Consider the following 26,050-nt stretch of genomic DNA (forward strand, 5'->3'; position numbering starts at 1 on the left):
TCTTCTTGACCCAAACCTCTCTGTTCATTTTGAAATGGTTATGAGTGTCTGCCAGTCTGAATTGTCCTGTGTGTAATAATGCACGTCGGAGGTCTTTGTACTGCACTGTCACTAGGTCTTGTACTAACTGTACTAACTCTGTCAGTGGCTTACTACGCCAGTCAACTGTCTGCTTCAAAATATGGTTGACACTTTCACAGTTGTTGTTAGTCCAGTGTTTGTCTATCTTTCCAAGTCGCTCTGGTTCGCTGACCTTAGTGCGTAGAAGGTCCTTCAAACGTCTATTAAAATATGTCATGAAATTTGGAGCTGTCGATTGACATAGGGTCTCAAATTCGTCACAGTTTTCGTCAAAACACATTGAGTCGTCACTGTCAATTACGCCGTTATCACCAAACAGTTTGTCTACAAGTGTCTTCCTGTCGTGTATGTCTATTTTGTCATTTGTCAGTCTGTCGATGACATTCTGTCGCAAGTGTCTGGTGCATAGCACGTGGGTGGATTGGTTAAAAATGTCTTTGATAGCGTTAACCATTGATCTTTCGTCATCGGTCCCAATGACCAAATTAGATTGGTCTGTTCCGGCCAGTTTAGTTTTCAGATGAGAGAAAAAAAATGCTGTAGCTGTCGTAGTCACTACTGTCATGTATGTACAGAGGTCCTAAAAATAAAGGTGCGTCATTGGTTTCTGGTCTCGTCACTGTCAGTTGCTTGAAACATGAAGCTGTCACGTGCATGTCACAAAGATTAAACGTTTTGTCAAATCCTAAAACTGTCTGACCGGTACAACAAAGGTTCTTTATGTCCGTCAATTGTTCGTCCGTGTATAATACTACACTCGGCGTCTTCCCAGAAGTGTGTATTACCGATCGTACGAATGGATGGTTGTCTTTTACAAGGTTTTGTAGTTGCACAATATTGTCAACAATGTTTGTCCGTCCGTAAGACTGTCCAGTCTGTTCTTGTCGGTCTCGTGTCTGTTGTCGTCTACGTGCGTCTCTTATTTGCCTAACAGATGTTGGAGCAGTCAATTCATCGTGGGTCTGTACTAATTTGTCATATATCTTTTTTGGCTTTGATCCACCGTGCAGGACCATGTCATTTATGTCGTCCATAACGTCAGTCGGCGTCCTTATGTAGCCAGTAACGTCTGTTTTACTATTGCCATGGGGTGCCAGTCCCGGGTAGTCACCGCAGTATTCAGCAACAGCTAGTCGTCGCGTACTGTTCATTCTCCCCCCAGTTTCTAGCCAAGTCACACGTTTCTTGTACTTACTGTCTATTTTCAAAGTTCTGTATTGTCTCTGTACCTCGATTAAATCGTCAGGGCGAGGTTGGGGGTCAATTGGGATATATGTCCGTTTTCCTTTCACTATAAGTTCATTACAGAAAGTCTTCTGTCCGTCAATCGTTCTCGTAAAGAGTTTCTTTAGATTACGTCCGTCATCAATAATCAAATAAGTCGTTTTTGGTGAACACCCAGACTTCGAATCCCAAACCCCGCAGTCATCAGAAAATGCAATTGTCATGTTTTTTGTCCGCTTTTTAAGTTTCTTCTCGTTGTCCAATATGAAATAAACATTGTTTTTCGTTCCTAATGGGATAGTGTCTACATAATCGGTCGAAGTCAACAGTAAATTAACTACTGTCGGGGTGTCGAGGAATGTACCGTCATCTAATCGACCTCCTGCTCTATAATCTACGTCTGCTTCGTGGTCACCGTCAACTTCGCTAGCCTTTTTGTCATCTTCCACATCGTCAATATCTTTTATGTCGACCTCGTCGTCCCTCCCATCTTCGAAGTCCTCCCATTCGTCACTGTCAAATAAGTCAGTTCGCCTGTGTTGTTCAAATCTATCTAACCCACAGTTATTGTCACTTAAGTCAATCCACTCATCGCTCTCTGTTTCTCCCCCGACTCTCTGAAGTTTGTCTCCCCCGTCTCTCTGAAGTTTGTCCCCCCCGTCTCTCTTAAGTTCGTCTTCCCTGTCTCCCTTGAGTGTGTCTCCCTCGTCTCTCTTATGCTTGTCTCCCCCGTCTCTCTCATGTTTGTCATCCCCATCTCTCTCATGTTTGTCATCCCCATCTCTCTCATGTTTGTCATCCCTGTCTCTCTCATGTTTGTCATCCCCATCTCTCTCATGTTTGTCATCCCCATCTCTCTCATGTTTGTCATCCCTGTCTCTCTCATGTTTGTCATCCCCGTCTCTCATATCTATGTCAACCCCATCTCTCAGGTCTACAACTTTGTCAGACTCTGCCAATGGAAGTAATGCAACAAAATGATTAGGTCTAAAGTCCGTGTGCTTGTTCGGTACACGGAGCTGTGTCCACATGATCGTTACGTCTGTCGAACGAGAGTCCCTACAATTCCATCCAGCTATGGTTCTATTATAAGGTTGAGTATGAAAGAAGTTCGTCATCGTCGATGGGTAATATGATCTGAATGTCTTGTTCAGTGCAGCACTAGCAGCGTACATGTGTATAAGCTCTGAGTAAGCTCCTATTGTACAAACGTCATTAACTAATTTTGGGTAGTCGGAAGTTACAACTCTAACGTCATTCAATGGTTCAGGGGTATGGCGACTAGTTGCACTATAATGGTGTTTATTTAGTATAAGTTCTACGGCAGTTTTCAGTCGAATTATCAAATGATAGTCTTGTGTCCCAGTCAACCCTAAAGATATCGCTCTATACAAACAGTTTCCATCGGCGCCGATTTTGGCTGGAACATGTTCCTCTAAAGTCACTGGATGGAGTCTCTTAAGAATAGTCTCCGAAATAAAATCGGTCTCTGTCTTGAAGGCTTCATTGTCTGATCTAGTCGGAATGATGATGTTGTGGGTGCTCATAAGGAGGCTGGCGTGATGTGCGAAGTCTGTAGTAGGATCTGATGCGAGTCTGAGTATAATACAAAAAGATATATCATAAATAAATGAATGAATGAATGAATGAATGAATGAATGAATGAATGAATGAATGAATCTATCCATCCATCCATCCATCCATCCATCCATCCACACATACATAAATTATCTTATGTGTGTTTTAAAAATCAAATTAAGAAAAAAGTTAATGCATAAATAATTACTTCATATGCTAATGCTAAAAAGGGTTACTAGTATCAATATCCAAATCGAATATAATGAAATATATATATCGAACAATAACAAATCGATAAACATCCTTACTTGTGACTATGCACTGTTAAAATGACGTAAAAGATATCTTATGGATTTCTTGATCAGGATCCACAGATTATTTTGAAATTGAAAATATATATATTGAATACTTTTACGATAATATATAGCGATATATGATCATTTTATCTTTATAAAGTGTAATTTCACGGATATGGCTTCTGTTCATTTTATCGTTATTTAGGAAAATCTGTCCAGGTAATCTCAGGTAATGTTACTGCTATAAATGAAACTGACTATAATTGGCTAACACCCTGGGTGGTCATGACCACTCCTTGAGATACCATCAACACAATTTACCTATAGATATCTTTGAGTGACACAAATACACATGGAATTAACATAGCGAAACAGGTGTGAGAAAGACTTTCCATCTTATCAGGTTCTATACAATGCAATCTTTTGTATTTACGTGTCACATGTCAATATAACAAGTACGTACAATACGTAATCAATGAAATTTCGTCATTGTTTTAAGGCGTATTGACACCAGCCAGTTTGACAATTGAGAAACAGATTCAGATTCACATATGTATATTAAGTGTCACACTGAAAAGATTAATGATTTCGAACATATCATTTCATAATAAACATATTATAGTCTGCTTATTTAACGGTATAGCTTGACTCTCGAGGTACGAAACTCATATACATGTATATATATATTTCATATTTTACGGTATATTTTTACCTCCTAGGTATGTGATTCATCATTTACATGATTATTTTTGCCTTTATTCCTCTCATAACGAAGAAGTACCATTAACAGAATATCTAAAGTACACATAACATTCAGACAAGGTTAATATAAATGTATAAAGTTATTTTAAAGTAAAAAGACATTGGATATTTTTTGGTAATTTTGAGTATATCTTTTTTAAACATTAATATATCTATTAATGTAAAAATATTAACAACAGAAGTACGCAAAGAAATGTTCATAATTTACGGTATGTCTTGACTTCCGAAATACGTAATTCATCATTTACCTGATATGTTATATAACCTACGAAAGCTAAAAGTAACACGATATATATAGCATTTACCAAAGTAATTAATAATTAATTTCGAGTTAGGCGATTTATATATCTATAACTTCCAAAGATTTGAACAGGTAATAACAAAAGATTATATATATATATGTGTGTGTGTGTGTCAAAGAAGTAATATAAACAGTATACCAACCAGATAACACTGGATCCTCACATTATTTACCTGATATAACCTACGAAAGTTATAAGAAACACGATATATATAGCATCTAACAAAGTAATTAATAATTAATGTAGGCGATGTATATATTTATAACTTCCAAATTTGAACACGTAATAACAAAAGATCAAATAGATATAGATATACATGTATATAAAATTATATATACATATAGCTTAGAAACACAAATGACGAAGGAAGACAACTTTTCCGCCCTGACCGGGCCTCGAACTCACGATCTATATAATTATATATATATATTATACCAAAGCAGTTTACCAGAAATATCAAGTAATGTGATATATAAATATTAACTGAATAAGTAATGAATAAAATATATAATCCAACTAAATACATAACAGATAACTAAAAGGTCCGATCCTATACGTTATACCTCCGATTCTGCCCGATCCTGTAAATCGTCTTTTGTTTCGGTGTGCGCAGTGTGTTTATGTGGAAAATAATCAATAATTCATATTATTTTGTTTAAATTATGCAATAATGTTTTTGAAATGCCAGTTTAAAACCAAAATAAATGCATTGGCATAGCATAAACGGTCCGATTCTACTCCGATCCTGCCCGATTCTGCCCGATTCTGCCCGATCCTGTAAATCGTCTAACCCCCGAATACCGGATGTTAACATATTGTGTGTGAAGGATAAAACAAAATCGGGAGTCGGATTCAAATATGAATTTTGAAATATTAAATTCTAATATATTTTTGGAATTTATCCACGAACAATTTAATCGACTATTGAATCTGAAATAAAAAATAATGTACTAAAATATTTTAAACTATGTTTTAAGCTATTTCGTCCAGTTACTTATTTATTTTTCTAACATGTTTGTCATCGAACGAACCGTTGTGCATTTTGTTCCTCTGAATGTTTCACTTCTGAACGAATCCGATACTAAGCACTTCATTAACGTCGATAGTGTTTGGAAAGCAGGAAAGAGAAGATGGAAAATACATTCAGAGCTAGGGAAAACCCAACAGAATATGGGAACTAGGAAGTAGATGATTTGTTCTAAACATATACATCAGCAGACAATGTGAAGCAAATGGCATTTATTTCAGAGACTTACAAGCTTGAAAAAGATGAAAGCCCGATCATAAAAACAAAAAATCAAATCCACCTGACTCGGGATTCCGAAACTGAAGATGGGCTACCGGTATTACTTGTTGAAGAACCGTCACCCCATCTTAAATGTACAGTTTGTAAACATTTGTACCTTGACCCTGTTATTAGTGTTAAATGTGGCCACACGTTCTGCAGAAAGTGCGCTTTCAGAATCACCCGCTGTCCAATAGATAGTCAACCGTGTGACACAACACAACTCGTCGTCAACAGGTAAGCTTACTTCTAATTACTAATTTATATAATATACTACATTACACTGACCGACCATGTACATACACAACCATCACCTAAAGGTATGGGTTCCGTAAGGTTTTTACATTATTCAACCCTCAAACACATATATTAATAAAAAAAAGAAATCTTGGTAATATATACATTCAACTTTTCTAGAGTGTTATCCCCGTAATGCAGAATAAAACACGACTTATAATACATACCCACATACATTGCACATGTCTAATATTCAGACAGATGATATTCAATATTAAGAAAAAAGTCATCGGGTCTTTTCATAATTGGTGAAAGGCAATTAAGAGTAACCACAGGTACTTGTGGACATGATTGTTTTTAATCAAAATATTACATTATAGACGAGTAAATTATTGTATTACAATCACATTATAGACGAGTAAATTATTGTATTACAATCACATGCTTAATTTGTAAAAAGATATATCGTTCCTTCGCCTTATAAATACTAAGGCCAAGGTTCAATATATTTTTTTACAAATTAAGCATGCGATTGTAATACTGTTGTGCAAGATGACCAAATATACAATGTTATATACTCAAATATCTATATTGCCGACAATGGCAGGTGTAGTCTACGATCACGCGAGTGGGGTAAGTAAATACGTCCATATACAAGCTTGACCAGGTATAGACTACCCGATTGTAGTCACGCACGGTCGAACATCAGCTCCGGGACGAGGTGACATATAAACACCTTCGCTTAGAGAAGTCAGCTCGTCACGTACATTCACAACACTCCTCCCCGTTTTATTAATGGAATGTGCTATAAGCATCAGCATCTGCAGCTGAATCGGAACAATAAGGTCAACCCCAATGCCATTGCATGACAAACTTCAAAAATGCATCAAGCTCTCTCGTAGCAGGAACTCAACAGCTGTTCACGAACTGAGCAAAGCATCGACCCATGTCAGCAACGATTGAGCCAACTGCGCATCTTGCCGAACCTCGGATGACGTCCCCGAACAGCCGGCCCATCACCGACAAGTAACTATGTATCCGCATAGCACGGGAAACAGGCAGGGCAACCATCCAACCAATAACAAGTCCTCTGCAGGAATGCAGATCACCCAACAACATTCTCCAGCTGGAGTGTTTCTCCCCGATTCACCATAGGACCTTGATCCGGGCAGCACTGGCAAACCGAGATCACCACCTTGAGTGCTGCCCCCCGGACCAGCAGGATCCAACACAAGGCACATCGCCGAGAGACGACCATCATCCCCAACGCACCTCAAATGTCTGAGGCCATCATGGGATACACAACCCTGAGGTATGGCATGGCGAGGGACGTGCTCAACCATCCCCAAAGTACCTAGGGTCAGCCACCTGTGAAGTCGACAACAGCCCCAGTCTTTATGAGAATGACCGACAGGACAACGACCCTCATTCAATAGAGCAAACCCTGGTCTCCGTCCATCTGATGCACCTTCAGCGATCCCTTCACCGTAGTAAACAGAGACACTTTGTAAACGACATTCGATTCCAGAATGAAGGATTACTGGCGGAGCCCCAAGCACGCCAGCCGACATACTGCAGGGCAGTCTAAGAAGTAGGAGCAACCCCAGCGGAATCCCTTGTCGACCATTCGAATCCTACAACGACATGGATCTACATTGTGAACAACAATGAAGACACGTGAGGAGATATAGCTCTCCATTTCATTGATCCTACTAGGTGGATTAGACTGGACGCAGTTAACAGGACAAAACCAGTCGTGGAACCCAGTTGGAAACATACACCCTGAACTGTTCATAAACTCTGCTTCGGTTACTATCCTGTATGTACCTTCCCCAGTAAACGATATCAAGTTTACACCGACCCCAGCAACAGCATCTCGAGAGGACAGCAATGGTTATATAACGCTAAATGGTTGGGTGCAACAAGGTCCCTAAAGCCTCCACATGGTTGATCCAACGGGCCACGTTCCTTAGAACCCTCAGTAAGCCCATTGCCCTTGAACTCACGCGGCGTTGGCTTCATCAACATTTCACTCTCTACATGCACTTCTCTCCCCACATAAGTTTGTCTGTGGATGAGACTCATAGGCCGGCACCCAACATTCAGCTGATCAGCATCAACCAACTCACAATCAATGACACCCGTGTCTAAAACTCCGGACCCTTGCGCTGTCCGACGTAGCACATTGTCAACAGTTTCAGAAACTCCCTCACAACAGGTACCCCTCTCCGAAAAGATTGTAGAGACTTTCTCCCCCTCACCACTGCCTAACTGAATTAGAAAAGGAATCACAACCTCACCCTCTGTATATTGAATTACATCACCACAAGGTGCACAAGGTGCACAGGGTGCAAGGGAATGGGCTATTTGCTGCGGAGAGTTCCGATTAGGAACACAATTATCTGATGTAGGGGAGGTTCCCAGTGAGGATCTCCTGCGCTTAACCAGCATCATCAGGTTATCAATTTCTGCAATGATATCTGCCAGCGTATCTCCCGTTTGCTGAATCACTTCAATGTTACCAGTCATATTGACACACGATATTGAAACACAACAGACGTGTTAAAATCGAACTGATTCGTGAACACAGCTAAGTACTGAACAATAGCACTGATAGTGCACTGTCCTGCGACGTGTGGCTATAAATAGCTTTCACATACAACACCGTTTATGTACAGTGAATATCGCTGTATAAATATTTATGAAAATGAGTTTTTACTGCTGACACCAATGTTGTGCAAGATGACCGAATATACAATGTTATATACTCAAATATCTATATTGCCGACAATGGCAGGTGTAGTCTACGATCACGTGAGTGGGGTAAGTAAATACGTCCGTATACAAGCTTGACCAGGTGTAGACTACCCCGATTGTAGTCACGCACGGTCGAACATCAGCTCCGGGACGAGGTGACACAAACACCTTCGCTTAGAGAAGTCAGCTCGTCACGCACATTCGCGACAATACAATAATTTACTCGTCTATAATGTAACATTTTGATTAAAAACATCATAATTCTGTCCACAAGTACCTGTGAGAGTAACGTACAATGATGTTGTGTTTGATTCTATTTGTCATTTATTTGTTGCCCCCTGGTCAGATCAAACATTTGTATGGGCTGTGTAGTTATAACTGTAACAGAAAAGTATTTATTTGTAACATTAATCTTTATTCCAGAATTGTGGTCGGACAGATTGAAGATTTGCTTATCCACTGTCGGTATGGTGTGACTAAGACTGACGGAGGCTTTACCTCGGACCCCAGTGGCTGTCAGGAACACATTGTAATTGGTCAGTTTGTCACTGTTGTAATTCTGTATTAAAACTTAGTTATTGGTGTATCAAGACTGCAACTTTCTGTATCACCTGCGAAGCATTGTGGACACTTACAGATCACTTTGTCCCTTGTCACATATTGGAGGTAGCTTCAGTCACACTTCAGTTTTCCAGACATTTTCCTTACCATTTGCCACATCAATTTGTGACATAGTACAGGGCTTTGGTATTATGAATTACAGTTAGAGTTCGAACCCCATTTCAGTATTCCAGTTTTTACCCAATCTATGGCCCTTTGCACATAGGAAATTCAAAGAATTCCTGTTTTTCTTACCTTTTTTGCTACTCACACAGCTTGCCACATCAATTTATTATTTTGTATGTGGCTTTTTCATTATCAGATTTCAGATTGAGTTTGAACCCTGTGTCAAAATTCCATTTTTCACTGAAGTGATGGCCCTTTGCACATTGCAAATGCATATAGATATAATTAACCGTTTTCCTTCCATATTTTCTAAGCAAACGACTTGCCATATCAATTTCTAAATTTGTAATTGTATATATGACATATGACCTAGCTCAGATGTTGTGTGGATGTACCATCATCCAACCAACCAAACAACCAACTGACAATAGAAATATTCATTATGATGCTGATTATATGGTGATCATAAAATTTTCAGAATGACACCTAAGACCCTCTCAATTAAGTGGCTGCAGGCATTGTATCCATTTATATGGAATTTTAGTACTTCAAAGTCACAGTTTAAAAAAACAAAATGTATAATTCCTTGCATCATAAATAAGATATTATAACAATCTACCGTAAAAAAAACTTGAAAACGTTTCTACCTGTATAATTTGCGCACCCTCAACTTTTAACTTTATTTCAGTACAAAAAAACTGCGCAAATTACACAAGTTTTTACAGGTGTCTGATTTTGTTGGTTCATGACTTCAGAACTTTTGTATCATTACAGTAAGTTACAATTGTACCTGTCTATTATCTTCATGGGATGTAATCTAAAGATAAAATTTGGTACATTTACAAAAATGGAAATAATCATATGATTAAATTGTATACCAATCTGTGCAACAATGGCATCTGAAATCCAATCACTGTTACAGTAAATGTTTACATATTTTTGAAAAGTGAGAGTATTTGTTGTGACAATTTAATAAGCTAAGCAGTATTTGAATTAAAAACCAAAGTTTGTTTACCATACTTCTTGTATGTATTGAAGAGTATTTGCACATATTTAGTATGACAGTTCTGTTTGGATGTAAATCTGCCTATAGACTACAAGCAGAGTGTTCTTGCTGATTCCAGCCACATAGAGTGTGGCAGGTACATGTAATTACCTGTGTTGGGTAATTTTATATATAAATAATAGGTATGTCATTGAGTCTGTGCTGTGGTGTAGGGTTGTAAATGTTAATGAGCTATTGGAAAATATAGAATTATACATGTTCACAAAATCATATTGTTGAGGTATGGCCAAAGTCTTTCAGATGATCGATGTCTCCCAGACTACCAGCTATACACGATTTCTAGTGTTAATTTCCATCAATTCCTTCCAGATCTACATTTATCATGATTTGAATTTAGAGTGTTTTGATTTCAACGCCACTGAATCTTCCCATGTCGACTATGTAGATGTGTTATATTGTTGGTTTATAGGTAAGAGAGAGGAACATGAAGCTAACTGTGTGTATGCCCCTGTGCCGTGTCCAAACAATGCTGGTCGATGTGGCAGGTTTAGGAAGTCTGAACTTGACCAACACCTTGAGGTGTGTCACTTCACACCATGTGGACACTGTGAAAAAGGTACTTTTGTCTGGAACAGAAAAGTCAAGTCGGATTAAGCATATATAATATATTAGATCATTTTTATACACAGATTATATCATTTATTCAGTTACAAAGAGTTTCAATTCATTAGGCACTTTTAAAATATGAAAATATGTACTTGGTGTCAATTTGTTTTTTGTTTTTTCTTTCTTTCTTTTCCATATCATATCACATCAAAACAGTTTTCTGTCTGTTTTAAAGTACTTTTAATTAATGCAAGTAATTTTAAATTCTATGTGCACCTTGATCAAAAGTTTAAGTAGAAAGTTTTTACTTGCTGGTGAAGAGATTGAATTACTTTATGGAGTATGTCTGGTTCCATAGGATGTGAGTTTGTGGGCACTGCTGAGGAAGTTCATAGTCATGAGGACACTACCTGTGGATACAGGGGTCTCCAGAAGAGTGTTAGCTTTAAAGATTTCCATCAGCAGGTATGCAACTCTCACTCTCAAGCACTACCATGTCCTGGACCCTCAACAAATAGATAAATCCTGAGGTAGATGGGTTCAGTGAACTGAACATTCAGTTTTTAAAAAGTTTTTCACACAACATTTATTTGGTCAGATATTAGTTTCAAGTGATAGCCAACACATCTATGAATGAATGTCTGGCGTCTGAGGTCTGTATGGATCAATAAGGTAAAAATAAACTACATTACTGCTTCTGTATCAGCATATTGTTGTGTGTTAGAGTATAAACCACTTCATTCTGAAATCTTGTGAAAAATGATATAGGTATACAAATAGTTATGTACTAGGACATTTCTTAACCTGGAATTTTAAAAAATAAGCTTAAACACATGTATTAATTTAAAATTTGAATTGGAAATTTAATGTAAAATGTTAGTAGTAAACCTACATATCTAAGCATCTACAAAATGTATATTTACTGTCTTCTATCACAACTCAGCTAATGTTTTCAATATGATGATTAATCAGACTTGATGTTTTATACATGTAACTATATGATTTATCTGTGTTATTTTCAATTTGATAGAACCGTATCTTGGAGGAGAATAACAAGGAACTGAGGGAGGAAGTTGGTTTGTTGACACAGCGAGTTGAGTTATTGGAGGGAGGGAGAGAGAATATGCAGAAACAGCTCACAGCATGCACAAGGTTGTCTTGATAGACTACAATTATCTACATAATAAGATCTTATTAATTATGATGTTTTATTTCTTTAATACATTAAGAAATAACTTACGTATGTAGAATTCATCATTGTTATATGAAATTGTTTCCACGACAGGATCTAAAGAGCTGAAAACCAGTTTCTATGATATTAAAAGCCGATACTGTATAAACTTTCACATTAAATAAGGTATACTGTAGCAGTTATTGAATCCAAACCTTCATTTTATTTTCTTTCAAAATGACCACTTGTATCCAATATTTGGTTACAGCACATATCAAAAGTGATGAGAAATTGAGTATATGGAATAAATAGACATTTAGTTTAAGTGTGATAAATATACTTGTTGTATACAGTAATCTACTGGCCCTACAGCAGAAGTATGAACAGCTACAGGGATTGGTGGAACAGATGCTGAGTGGGGGAAGAAATCGACGGTCAACAGGGTCTCCGGGTAATTCCCAGGAGGCTGCAGCCAGACACCGTTACAATAGTACAAGTAGGTCATTAGTCTAGAACCGATTCATGACAAGCAGTGTCAGTCATGGAAAATGTAGTATATCCTTTTATTAATGCATCAACCATTTAAGTGGGATAGAGAGGGGGGGGGGGGGGGGGGGGGGGCATATACATATAGAATGACCTATCCTGTCCTGTTCCTAATCAATGACATATCTTGTTCACTGTCCATTGTGCTATCTAACTCTCCGAATTCTGTTTTTAATTGTGTGAAAAAAATGTAGGGAAAAAAAAAGATAAAAGGTATTCAAATAATAGCTCTCTGAAGTAACTGCTGTTGTTTGTAAGGACTGATGAATTGTCTCCTGTGTTTTATGTCCAGGTACTGCAGTGATGGTTAGGTCCCCTCCAGGCTCCCCACTCAAGGTGGAAGATTGGCAGATGCCTTTCCAGTTCAAGTGCATTGGGACATTGAGGTAATAGTTACTGTCATGTAATAATTTTAATACTGTAAAAGTGGATATTTTCGCACGTTGAAATTTGCGCTTAGTCAGCTTCCAAACTGTTCGCGGTGTGGATATTTTCGCGCTGTCAGTCATGATGCGCTGCGATGTCATTGGCCATGTACATAAAGTAAGATTATTTTCGGCAAAATCCATTGAAAGCTCGCGACGATCGGTCCAGTAAATATACCAAACTTTGATCAACAGACACGTTTAGGTTAATTGGTTGTAAGTGTGATCATTGCATTACGTCTGTGACAGAAAAAAAACATTAATATATATATATATCAGATATTTTAGCGTTGATTCAGTTTTTTAAGTTGAAAATACACCACGTACGAGACATCTGATTGCAACTTAGGCCCTGAAAATGTATAAATAACATGCGTTATCAGTACTCGTACTGTAGGGTATAAATTAAGAAATCATCTGTGTATTGTTGAATGCAGTGTTAACTAAGTATGTTCGTTATTTAATTGCGACTGAACACCTCTTAATTATTTCCGATCTAACTATTACCTGTAAACCTGCTCCCTCAAGCTAGGTAGACAGGCCAGGCGAGGCATCACTCGCGGTCAAGTTGAAAGGATCGGACGTCCGGTTATGCCGAGTGACGTGTTATGCTTTCATGTCTAGTCCAAACAACGCCAGGTGTCCCAATTAGCGATAGTTGATTTTGCAGGTATCAAATGAGTTTGGTAGTAATTAAATATGACTTGGCAATTAAAAAGCAGACATATTGATGTTCTGACCTAATTTTACCAACATATATAGACCTATTTCTACAGTAGCCCTTTCGTATTTTTAATATATTAAACGGACCATTCATTACAGTTAACTATCGATAGTTTCTGATTTAAATAAAACATATAACCATGCGGAGACTTAACATTAACATTTTTAATACAAGCAGATTTATCTATTTTGTCACAAATGAAACGTGTGCTGTTTTGGGGCCTATAGCTATATAGCTACACAATGACCGATCAGCTTTGCGATTGATATGTACAGTAACGTAGAAGCGATCGTAATTATCATGAAATGAAGAAAGTTTAATGATCAAGCAACATTAAACTAGATGCAATATTATCATTTTACTAATTACTTTAATTAATATAGCAATGTCTCAGACAAATGACCGACCATGACAACGTTACACATCACGGACGACATGGTTTACAGCAGGAACTTGCGTCTTGGATGTGGAAATATTCACGTGCCAATATTTTCATGTGTTATTATATTCGCGTGTGGATATTTTCAAGTTTCTGATCTGCTCTGATTCAGGGGACACAAAGATGTTGTCTGGTGTCTTGCCACACAGCGACAGAAGCTGTGCAGCTCTGGAGCTGATGGTCTAGTGAAGGTTTGGGACATGGAAACCCTTTCCAAGGGCTGTATCAAAACACTTGAGGGCCACAGTAAAGTGGTAAGCTTTATTTCTCATACGGTGTAAAGTTAATGATGGAAATATCAGGATCCAGTATGAATATATAAATTATTACACAATGGGGGGAGATTGTTTTGGTAATGCTATAATTTTACATCTGATTCAACATATCCTTGGGTACCACTTATAAGAACTTGTCTTTAGTCAATTCTGATGGACACTGGTGGTGGATAAGTTCATTGTATGTAGATCATCTAAATGATAACCCATGTGTCATCTATATACAGTGTACATGTAGTTCACAGAAAAAAATGAAAAGTGTCAAGATTACTATTGTAATTTTACACCTACCAATTAATACTTTCTTGTAAACACTAGCTAGATAGCAGGGCAACCATATTGATGGTAGCTTATAGGGAAACTTGATTTATATTGAACATTTCTATTTCATTCATTGGGAATGTTTTGATTTTCTGGTAAACTGACAAGGAACATTCTCTGGAGGATAAAGCAGTAATGTTTCCCCTGCCAGATTGTGAAGGAGATTACAAAATATTTGCCTTTCTTCAATTGTAATGTTCTCTTCAACATGCTCTCCTCTAATTTTTGACTAAATAGAAATGTTTTGCTGATCAGAAAAATATTTAGCTTAACTTCACTTTTTAATGACAGGTCCATACAATGGTTGCTAGTGGAGATATTTTGTACACTGGTGGTAGTGACATGTCCATCAGGGCCTGGAATATGGAGTCACTCTGTGAGCATTCCAATGTTGAGGTAAGGAGACAGCAGATAACCAGTGCCTATAAATGATCAGGTAGATCATTGTGTATTACTGTTGTAGATTAACTATCACCGAACTGCTCAGATGTTTCTATGTTAGATATTCCATCAGTTCTTATCTCTCATGGAAATATTCAGAAATCTGGCTAGTTCCCAACTTGTCTTTAGACAGAGATGAAAATGTTCAGCCGATTGGCTGATTTCAGCCTTTTTGAGAATATCAGTGTAATGTAAACTTGTAATTTTTCCCATTGAAAAGATTGAGTAATCTAATTTTCAGCCTTTTTGCCCTTAGTCCATTTTCATCTCTGTTTAGAGTTGTATATAAACTACCCCCTCCCTGGTCTAAAAGAAATAAACATAACAACAACACTGTATGGACTTATGAGGATTAATTGTAAATGATAAAATAGTGATGTAAGGAATCAGTCGTAACAAGCTCAGATAAAGTTGGTGTTACTTTTATCTGTGTGGTTGACTGGTTTTACCTGAACTATTTTACCTGAACTATGTTATCTGAACTATGTTACCATTGTGAGGTGCAAATTATCAGAGAAACAGCAAATTTTTGGAGTTATGCTTAATTTTTTTTTAAAAGTCAAATAACTTAATTTGGAATGTTAGTATCTTGATATACATACAATTCCATACTGCATTATACCATGTTTATAATTTCTATTCCAGAACGCTCATGACAATATAATCACAGCCATGGTGCTAGTTTGCGACTACCTCTTCTCTTCATCACATTCCGTCATCAAGGTCTGTACAGGCCTCTTGGACCTACAATGTATAAACCTGTGTAATGATTGTCTTATTAAAAATGCTTTATACCTGGTAGTATCTTAACAGACTACATGGTAGTCCTGCCCAGGTTCCGTAAATGTATTTGGGAAATTGTCATACTAAACTTTAAAAATTAAACTGTGGTTAACAAAAACATTCTTTTGATGTAAACATTGCTTTAAATTGATATCAAATCAAAAGCAAATTGCATTTGTACAAATTAAAACATTCTATAAAATCTTTAGAAATCATGATCTTTCCTAATAAAATGTATAAAATATATACAGTAACAGTCAATCTCCACTATCTCAAACCCTGATAACTCAAAGACCTGCTTAACAAGAAGAAAAAAATCAGTCCTGTCACAGAACGGTGGTAAAAATCTACATAAAGTATACTTTGTTACCTTGATTACTTGTGATAACTTTAAGATATTTTATGTCCCCACTGACTTCCAGATAATGAGGTTCGACTGTATATTTATAAGCTAGAATTATTAAGTTTAAAGTCGGAATATTTAAGTCAATAATGCTCCATAGGTCTTTATCAAAAGCTGAATGAACTTGAAACTATTATGATTATGATAGCTTATTTTGAGAGAAATGATGAACCGATCTTTTACTTAGTGTTACATAAACACACTGTTACATTGTGTACAAAGTGTTAATTCAGTAATTGGTTTATCAAGAAAAAATGTCAAATTTGGATATTTGAAAAATACATTTCGTTTCAATTTTATGTACAGGTCTGGGAAGCAAAGACACTGACACACAAACACACTGTATCAGGACTACACCACTGGGTGAGGGCTCTGTGTCTGAATAGGGCAAAGGTCAGTCTTCTGTACAAATTGTACAGGTATTTTTATAATCATCAAAATTCTTAATTTATGAATATGGAGTTCTTACACATATCATATTTTACCAGGTACATTGTATAAGCTCATGCTAGGTACAAATGTATAATACTTTATATACATCAGTACCTATTCAGATTCTGAAGTTAAATATTGTGTACAGCATATGTTTATGGCCAAGAGTTCAACCAAATGTAAGAATTACCATTGATGGCACTACATGTGTTAGATATTAGATTCTGCAATATACTAAAACCCCTGTTATACTATGTATGAAAAGTGGCATCTGTTGACACACACTAATCTTACACCATGTCATTGTTATAATTTGCCATTGTTATAATTACTACTCAGAAAATGAAGTCCCATACACAGGAATTTTACACAAATTTCCAAACTATGGGTCCATATATATGTTGCATTGAAATTATAATGTATTATTAATGACATGCTCTTCATTAAGAAGGTAGTATTCTAAGGCATGACACTCATACCCTATATACAGTGTACAAGGTAAAATACTCTGCATCTAAATATTATCATTTGAATATAACTTGGCAAGTGGTACCCTTTACTAAAAAAATGTTTTAAAAAAATCTTTCATTATGATTTAAAACTGACTAACAGTATTATTTTAATTAAGCATTGATGTCAGTTTTTTAGTTTCATTGGGATATGAACAAAAATTGTTTGAAAACTGTATGAATCCGCATAACACAATTTTTTTTCATACCCCTATGAAACTAAAAAATAATTGACATCAACGATTATAATTAATTTTTGAAATTGACGTCACATATTTTGCATCATTTTCAGATTTTTTTCATAGAGGTATGAAAAAAATCTCAACCAATTTCATCAGAAAGCTGCATTCTGCGTACAAACACTGGGCAATTAATTATTGGCGATATAAATGACAAAATAAATATTTTTTTACAGAATCAGATATTTATACAGTAGCATGTATTTACAGGACCGTCTGTACAGTGGGTCACACAACACAATAGATATATGGGACACAACTGGGACATTTGACCTGAAGGGGAAGATTGACCACGACTTTGGGTCAGTGTACTCTCTGGCCATCACACATCAGTACGTCATTGCAGGTAAGGTCAAAACAATACAGTGTGACAGGCTGGTGATTTGTCTTGATAGATTTGTAATTGCCCTATCTTAATCAAGATATAGTAAGTTCCATATTTTTTTTTTTTTTAAATACTGTCAATAGATTAAGTTAAAAGTATATCAAAATGGGATTGAAATTTTTATTAGGAAACACGTTAATAAGATACGGAAAAAAGACATTTATATAAATAACTTTATTGTTACAGTATTGCTGTAAATTGAATACAAAGACATGGCTTGCATTGTACCTTGTTTTGTTTATGACATGTTCAAACAGTGTTTTTCCTACTATTATGATATAATATGTTATTTGTACAAAAACTTTGGCGATATGTTGCTTTGGGGTAAGTTTTACTCTCTTCCCGCTTTTCTTTGACTTCACCACTAACAGGAAAATAAGAAAGCAATGTGAGGAAGAAAACATATCCATGAAGTAAAAATGTACCAGAAAACAGTCACATGCATATAATTTCAGCTAGATTAATTTAAATTTTGTATTTTTAGCCCACCATCATCAGATGGTGGGCTATTCAAATCGCCCTGCGTCCGTGGTCCGTCGTCCGTCCGTCCCTCCGTCCGTCCGTCCCTCCGTCCCTCCGTCCGTCCCTCCGTCCGTCCGTAAACAATTCTTGTTATCGCTAATCCTCAGAAAGTACTGAAGGGATCTTTTTCAAATTTCATATGTAGGTTCCCCTTGTTGCCTAGTTATGCATATTGCATTTTGAGACCAATCGGAAAACAACATGGCCGACAGGCAGCCATCTTGGATTTTGACAATTGAAGTTTGTTATCGCTAATTCTGAGAAAGTACTAAAGAGATCTTTCTTAAATTTCATATGTAGGTTCCCCTTGGTGCCTAGTTATGCATATTGCGTTTTGAGACCAATCGGAAAACAACATGGCCGACAGGCAGCCATCTTGGATTTTGACAATTGAAGTTTGTTATCGCTATTTCTGAGAATGTGCTTAAGGGATCTATCTGAAATTTCATATGTAAGTTTCCCTCGGTGCCTAGTTATGCATATTGCGTTTTGAGACCAATCTGAGAACAACATGGCCGACAGGCAGCCATCTTGGATTTTGACAATTGGAAGTTTGTTATCGCTATTTCTGAGAAAGTACTGTAGGGATCTTTCTCAAATTTCATATGGAGGTTCCCCTTGGTGCCTCTTTATGCTTATTGCATTTTGAGATCAATTGGAAAACAATATGGCCGACAGAACGCCATCTTGGATTTTGACAATTGAAGTTTGTTATCTCTATTTCTCAAAGTACTGAATGGATCTTGCTCAAATTTCATAAGTAGGTTCCCCCTGGTCCCTTGTATTGCATTTTTGGACCAGTCTGTCCTGAAAACAACCTGGCAAACAAACAGCCATTATCGTTAAATCTCAAATTTCTTATATATACTGGAGGGATGTCTCAATTTGCACAGATTAGTAAAATGAAGGGAAAAGTAGAGAAAAGATCAATCTGACATGGAACTTATGAAGATCATTCAATGGTGGGCGCCAAGATCCCTCTGGGATCTCTTGTTGATGGTTCACATTTCCACAATCTCTACAACAAAGAGAAAATAAAGAAAGTCTGTCTGAGTGTTTGTATGATTTAATGCTCAAGGAATCATTTTCCAAATTTTATTTTATCCTCATTAAATAGCAAAACAAGAAATACTTGAAATTAACCTTAACAGTTATAAACTTTATGAGCAACTTTAATGTCAAATGGAATAAAACCAAATGAATATGCTTCATTCTCTTTTTAACTTCTTTTTCATTATTGACATTTTTCGCAAGCCTGGTTATTTTGCTTGCAACATTGAGCATCTGATATTTTGCGAAGATCACAGGATTTTGATTTCCAAGAGAGCTGATATAGATATACATTTAACACTAAGGCAAGAATACTTTTTTTTTCAAACTACCTGCAGTACATTCAGTGGTCAGTTTCCCAAAACACCTTGAAAGTTTATATTCTGATATTTCTGACATGGAGTCCAAATCAATGAGATTGTCTGTAACTTCTATAAGATTGTCCATGTGTCAACTTCTGTTTAGGTACCTACAACCGACTCATACAACTGTTTAACATCGAGTCACATGACCATATTGGGTCATTTAAAGGCCACATCGGGACAGTATCCAGCATTATAGCAGCACCCTCAGGGAGATTTCTGTTTTCTTGTTCCACAGACAAGTCTGTAATGGTGAGAGATATCTGCATGAATGAACTGGCCAATCAGAATCACTGTTAGGGCTTGTCACTGCAATTCTTCACTAACGAATTGACTTGCAGAAATTTGTTATTGGTAAATCTGGGTATATTGATTCTCAGTGTATGAAAACATTTTAAAAACTTATGAGGGAATTTGATGTGTGTTTTAATCTTTGGTAGGGACTTACAACCAGAACATTCAGGTGTTTCGACATAGAAACCAACCAGCATACCAGATCTTTCCAGGGTCACATCGGCACTATAAATAGTCTGATATCCTCCCGTTCAGGCTGTTTTCTCTTCTCGTCCTCGATTGATAAAGCCATACAGGTGATTCTGAGGCTCTCGTAAAATATTTGTTTTCTTTATAATAATATTTGTGCTTTTCCTTCATGTTATTTTGCTAGGTATACTAAGTATATAGACTTTCATGAATTCAGAATTACCACTATGTTAGAATATCCTGCATTAGTTTCAATTTGAGTAAAGAATGAACTTTGTATTATGGTAGGATTGACAATTCAATGTATTTTCTATGATTGATTGTTTTCTTTCCTTTTAATCTATTTAACTGGTAGCTTAATATGATGAAGAAAATCAGTTTATCTTACAGGCATTTTGTAAACCTGTATCAGACTCCTATTAATAATTCATTACTGTAACTGAGGTTTTCATTATAATATTTCTGTTGAAGATATGGAGCCTTGAACTGATGCTGCCTATCCAGAATCTCAAGCGACACGAAGGCAGCGTCAACACCCTCGCTCTGCTAGGAGACTATCTCATATCAGGCTCAGAGGACCATGAGATCAAGGTAGAAAGATAGCTTTTACTACTAGCTTTTATTACAGAAATATTGTATATCTGAAAATATTACAAAAATACCAAACTTAAGTTAATCAAATATAAACAATAGTCACCTGATTTCTTTTAAAATTTTCTTCCAGGTTTTCAAATATTTCCAGATGCAAATGGGCTTTGCACTACAGACTTAGGAAAGTGAATGTCATTTGGTGCAAGGTCATAACAGGCTCGATTGTGATGAAGGTCAAAGATTCTACAGAAGTCAAGGTCATTATACAAGTACAATGTAGTTGGATGTGACTTTATAGATGTTGCTGAACAATACATTTTATCTGAGAAAAGTGCTCTTAGATTTTTTTGATTATATAATATTTATAAAAAAAAAACCCAAAGAAAACTGTATTTCAAAGGTTTTGGTATACATGTAGTTGTCTGACCAAAACTGGGAGAGATGCATTATAAAGATGAGGACCAAACAACTTGGTTCAGAGAAGGTATAGTCGGACCACCATGACCTGCTGACATTACCATACTGATGACAGGTGGATTGGAATTTATTTCTTTTAGATGCATTTACATTTATTTTTCAATTATGGAAGAAATTATTGTAGGCAAGTTATAGATATAAATATAGATATAAAGATATATATAGTTATGATGCCCCAGGACTCTGGCACTGTATTGGATATACCTGATAACTGAACAATGCGTGATGAGGTCACCTGCTGTATTGTTTGTAAAGGTCAAAATGATAGGTCATGTGGTCAGATTATATTGAATTGGTCAAGATTTAAAATTAATATAAAATTTAACTCCAAAGGTAACTTTCTTTGTACTTGTGTGCCTTGCTGATATCAATTTTAGTGTAGTAAAACTACAATCAGGTAGGAATCTATAATCTAGTAGAGGAGAAGACATGAGTGGCTTCTCTTCTTTTGTTAATTTCCTAAGTGTTTTGTAGATACCACTGGGAAATATTTTGATGACATGATTGTTATATTTAAAATAGGACTGTTATTACATGTGTGTAGCAAATAATTACTATAATATTACTCATTTTAACTATTGTGTGAAAATTATGTGAACTATTGTTATAGTTATTGTTTTCATTAGAAATCTGATGTGATATATACAATATATATTTAAGGTTAACAATAGTGTTTTTTTACCAACAGATACAAAGATGCCCTCATACTAGAGGGTTCTCACTCACCATACTTCATTCATTATTTTATTATTTTTTTTAATTTTTATAAATCATTCTTTGTTTTTTTGGGCTTTTTTCATTCCAGATATTAATTTTCATTTACAACAATAGTGTTAAATAGTTTTTTTGTTTATGTTTTTTAAAACCACTTTGGTGATGTTGTGTTATGTGCCTTTCAACATAAAATAAATTGAATTTTATTTTCGTTTACTAATTAAAATATGCCTAATAAAAACTTGTGTAACTGTGCCTTAATACAGGCACCAGTTCAAATGATTTACGTTTCACTGTTGAATAAGTAGCTACATACCTGTTGCTACATGTAATTTTATTGATCAAAATGATTTACATTGTATATTTTTCATCTTTTCATATGAATATTTTAATTGACAATTTAGGAAATCTCACAAATTTTTCTTCAGCTTGTTCACAAATTATCTGAAAGTGTATGTCCCATTCTGTCTGTGATATAGGTACAATGAACGTATTTACCTACTTACATGTAATTAACCTTCATTTTGACAGATCCATTACATATAATATATAAATTGTATTGATCTACCTTTGACCTGCATATTTCCATTAATTAGTGCAATATTGTTTCATTATTTTCTTATTATTTACATGTATTGTAGAGGTAACAATAACATTGTATCTCAGTATAGAACAGATCACACCACTAGTTGTACACGAAATAATTTACCACATCACAGTAGGTTTGTACCTAGCACACACCTTGTAAAACGCTGAACACTTTACAACAGCTTCATAGGTTTGGACCAAACTAAACTGCTGTTTACCCCCAGGTAATTAAATTTGACTCTAAGATATGTAGCACTCAGTTTGTATTGAAAGGTGCTGATATCATTTGTACAATCATATTGTTGTATATTGAGTATTATGGTTTATATGCTGTTCAAGTGGTATGATGCTACAAAGCAGCACACCTTCTGACAGGTTTAACAAGTGCTAGCACTAACAGATGTAAGCACCAACAGGTTTGACAGGCGTTAACACTAAAAGGATTTACAGGTATTAGCACACACAGGATTAGAATTACAGGTATTAGCACAAACAGGATTGGAATTACAGGTGTTAGCACAAACAGGATTGGAATTACAGGTGTTAGCACAAACAGGATTGGAATTACAGGTGTTAGCACAAACAGAATTTACAGGTGTTAGCACAAACAGAATTTACAGGTGTTAGCACAAACAGGTTTTACAAGTGTTAGCACTAACAGGCTATTCAGGTGATATCACTAACAGGTTTTACATGTGTTAGCACTAACAGGTTTTAAAATGTTAGCACTTGACTAGCAGGTTGTATTATAAATGTGTCTTCCATCAACTAAATAGTTTGAAGGTGGTATGATGGTGCTATACATGTTTTGTTATATTTAGATTTAAGAAAGTGCAACAAAATCTTAATGAACAAATTATGAAGGTCAAATTCAAATATAACAATAATACTAACAAAACTGTAAATAAAAGAATAAATTAAAACAAAATAAAGAACAGGATCCTAACAGTGACAAAATTGCTGCTGCATCCTAGGAAACTAAAAAAAAATGTTTGTGAAACATGCACCTTCCTGGTGTTTTGAAAATGGAGCTTAAAATCATCTGACCAAAAACGTCTTACCTCAGTTTAAATAGACATGATTATTAACAAATAATAATTAAATATTCTGATTCACCTGGCCGAATTTGTCATGTTATAATGAAATATAAAATAATATTGTGATCAAGAAACTTGTTTTAATTAGCGATATGGTTATATTTGAATTATTCTGCTTTTTATATCAATGTTATTTGTGTAGCAAGAATTTAAGTATCTATGGACACTAGAAAACGAAACTGTGACATTTCATGAAAAATCTGGTAGAACTTGGTGTAATTAAGTGTATTTTTTGTTTGTTGTGTTATAAACTTATAATCATGTGCAGCCAAGTTTGACTGCAAATAATCATATATGTGTGTCCTGATGTAGCTGAAAATTGAAAGATCATGGACGATACATATTCTGCAAATATACAAATCAGAGGTAATTATCTCATATCACTTAACATTATGGCTTTAACCGTATGCTGTGAAAAATCGTTATTTCTCTTCATGTTAGTGACAACTAAGCATACATGTGTTTGATTACTGGACAGGTATTTCTGGACCATTCATATTTCTCGTTGATACATTACCTTCAGTTTAATTTTTCTTTGTGAATTCCATTTTGATGAAAAGATACTCGTTTATTTACACGAATGTACACAAATGAGAACTTGTTCAAGTACTTGTGGAAATCATAATGATCTCTTATGATTAAGAACTAAAAGTTGTCAGTTATGTTTAAGGGCGAACATGTTTACTAGAAAAAATATTGCTCAATAAATTTTCTGTCACAAGATATATTGGAAATCTGACTGTCAATAATATCCATTAACAATACTGATTTGAAGTATTAAAGCCACATACTCCCAAACAACCTAAAATCCTAGTTGCACACGTGTATAATGGCAATCCAAGATGCGCATTCATGCTCTCCTAACATTAAAATGACCACTGGCCTGGACACTTGACGGGGGGGGGGGGGGGGGGGGGGGGGGTGTCCTTGAGACATCAGTGTATAAAAATAACTTGCCGCATTTATATTTATCGCGAGATTTGTCACGGAGGCGAGAACGAGGCTATAACAACGTGCACTGCATATAAAACTACACACAGGGCCGTTGTTTACATATCGAGCATACGTGAACTTTGCCTGATATAATGCTTTCATTTAAACATATTAACAGAATATTCGCATAATAACTGAACAAAATAAACATAGTTAACATTTAAATACTCAATTTCAAAATGAAGCAATATGCATACAACAAAACATCGATAAAATTCTAGATGGTGAAGTTGACAATGTTCAAAAGCTAACCAGCAATCCAATAGACGTCCGGCAAAATCGGAATTCGAGTCTATTCCCTTTTATTTTCTCGCTAAGTTCCAACGATTCATTTCCTTTCCTAATGAAATATTCGGGTTTTGCCGATTCCACTCACGTTTGCGTCTACTTTTGGCAGAATCTGTCTCCGTTTTCCTAGGTCCACGCTTTTGGCGTTCCGCCATTTTGTTTGGCCTGTAAAACCCGCCGTTGCATTGTGGGACTAATTTTCAGAGAAACTTGGTCCGGCAGTTATTATTTTTGGGAATTCTCCGTATACTTGCATAAATTCACACTTTCTTTCAGTTTCTGATTCACCATAGTCTGTTAGGTATATATGTATCAAGTCCGAAAACTGTCAAAAGCTCAAAATATAAACATTGATATATGTTTCTTCGGGAGTATGTGGCTTTAAAGCTTTTGCAATAAATAATGAAACATCACTTTCACTAATTATATATAAGGGAACGTTGCCCCTCTCTCTTTTAGAAATACGTGAATACATGTATATATATATATTTGATACAAGTTGCCAGGGTTGGGGAGCCCTTAATGGTTCAAGTGTTTCAGTATTGTCTCACTGGGTCCACCGTCGTATAATTGTCCTCAAGTCATTGTTCATCAGTTTTGTGTTGAAGTATTCAATCATTGCTATTTTCAGCACACTTACGTGGTTAATTTTACGTTTAAATCTCCCAAAGAGCCATTTCCAGAGACAGGACGAGAGAGAACGTGATGACGTTTTATAGTCTTGTTCATGAATGCTAATGTTTTATTATATTTTATAGTGGTTTATCATTCCCGACAAATTAAAAATGGTATTAAAATGTTCATACTACATGTATGTAAATGAGGAGTGTGTATTTATATATGGTTTAAGAGAAATTGTGTCTGAAAACTAATTTGAAAGAGTGATACTGCTTTTATTGAAAATGTTTTAATAAAGCTTATAATAGAAATAG

General features: G+C 35.9%; 1 protein-coding gene across 5 annotated transcripts; it reads left to right on the plus strand.

The window, feature by feature from the left end:
- Positions 1-5,326: 5,326 nt before the first annotated feature.
- On the plus strand, positions 5,327-26,050 carry LOC117337427 (E3 ubiquitin-protein ligase TRAF7-like). Of its 5 annotated transcripts, none has more exons than XR_004534812.1 (17): positions 5,327-5,765; positions 8,946-9,058; positions 10,724-10,870; positions 11,219-11,325; positions 11,891-12,012; positions 12,385-12,527; positions 12,870-12,963; positions 14,278-14,419; positions 15,053-15,157; positions 15,848-15,925; positions 16,695-16,781; positions 17,779-17,914; positions 19,991-20,139; positions 20,328-20,477; positions 20,842-20,961; positions 21,095-23,190; positions 23,221-26,050. XR_004534812.1 is itself a non-coding variant. In XM_033898409.1 (16 exons), exons 1-16 carry the CDS (start codon positions 5,476-5,478, stop codon positions 21,140-21,142), a joined length of 2,031 nt encoding a protein of 676 aa, XP_033754300.1. In that variant the 5' UTR covers positions 5,327-5,475; the 3' UTR covers positions 21,143-26,050. The 5 variants fall into 5 exon arrangements, 2 of the variants coding, with proteins under 2 accessions (XP_033754300.1, XP_033754301.1); XR_004534813.1 differs by having other exon boundaries at positions 23,251-26,050; XM_033898409.1 differs by having other exon boundaries at positions 21,095-26,050.

Source organism: Pecten maximus, chromosome 11 (assembly GCF_902652985.1).
Source record: "Pecten maximus chromosome 11, xPecMax1.1, whole genome shotgun sequence".
In the NCBI taxonomy this organism is placed as follows: Eukaryota; Metazoa; Mollusca; class Bivalvia; order Pectinida; family Pectinidae; genus Pecten; species Pecten maximus.

Coding starts and splice junctions, on each gene's coding strand:
- LOC117337427 (XM_033898409.1), top strand. CDS start 5,476: ATGGCATTTATTTCAGAGACTTACAAGCTTGAAAAAGATGAAAGCCCG. Junction 5,766..8,945: donor ACACAACTCGTCGTCAACAG/GTAAGCTTACTT, acceptor TCTTTATTCCAG/AATTGTGGTCGGACAGATTG. Junction 16,782..17,778: donor TGTGTCTGAATAGGGCAAAG/GTCAGTCTTCTG, acceptor ATGTATTTACAG/GACCGTCTGTACAGTGGGTC.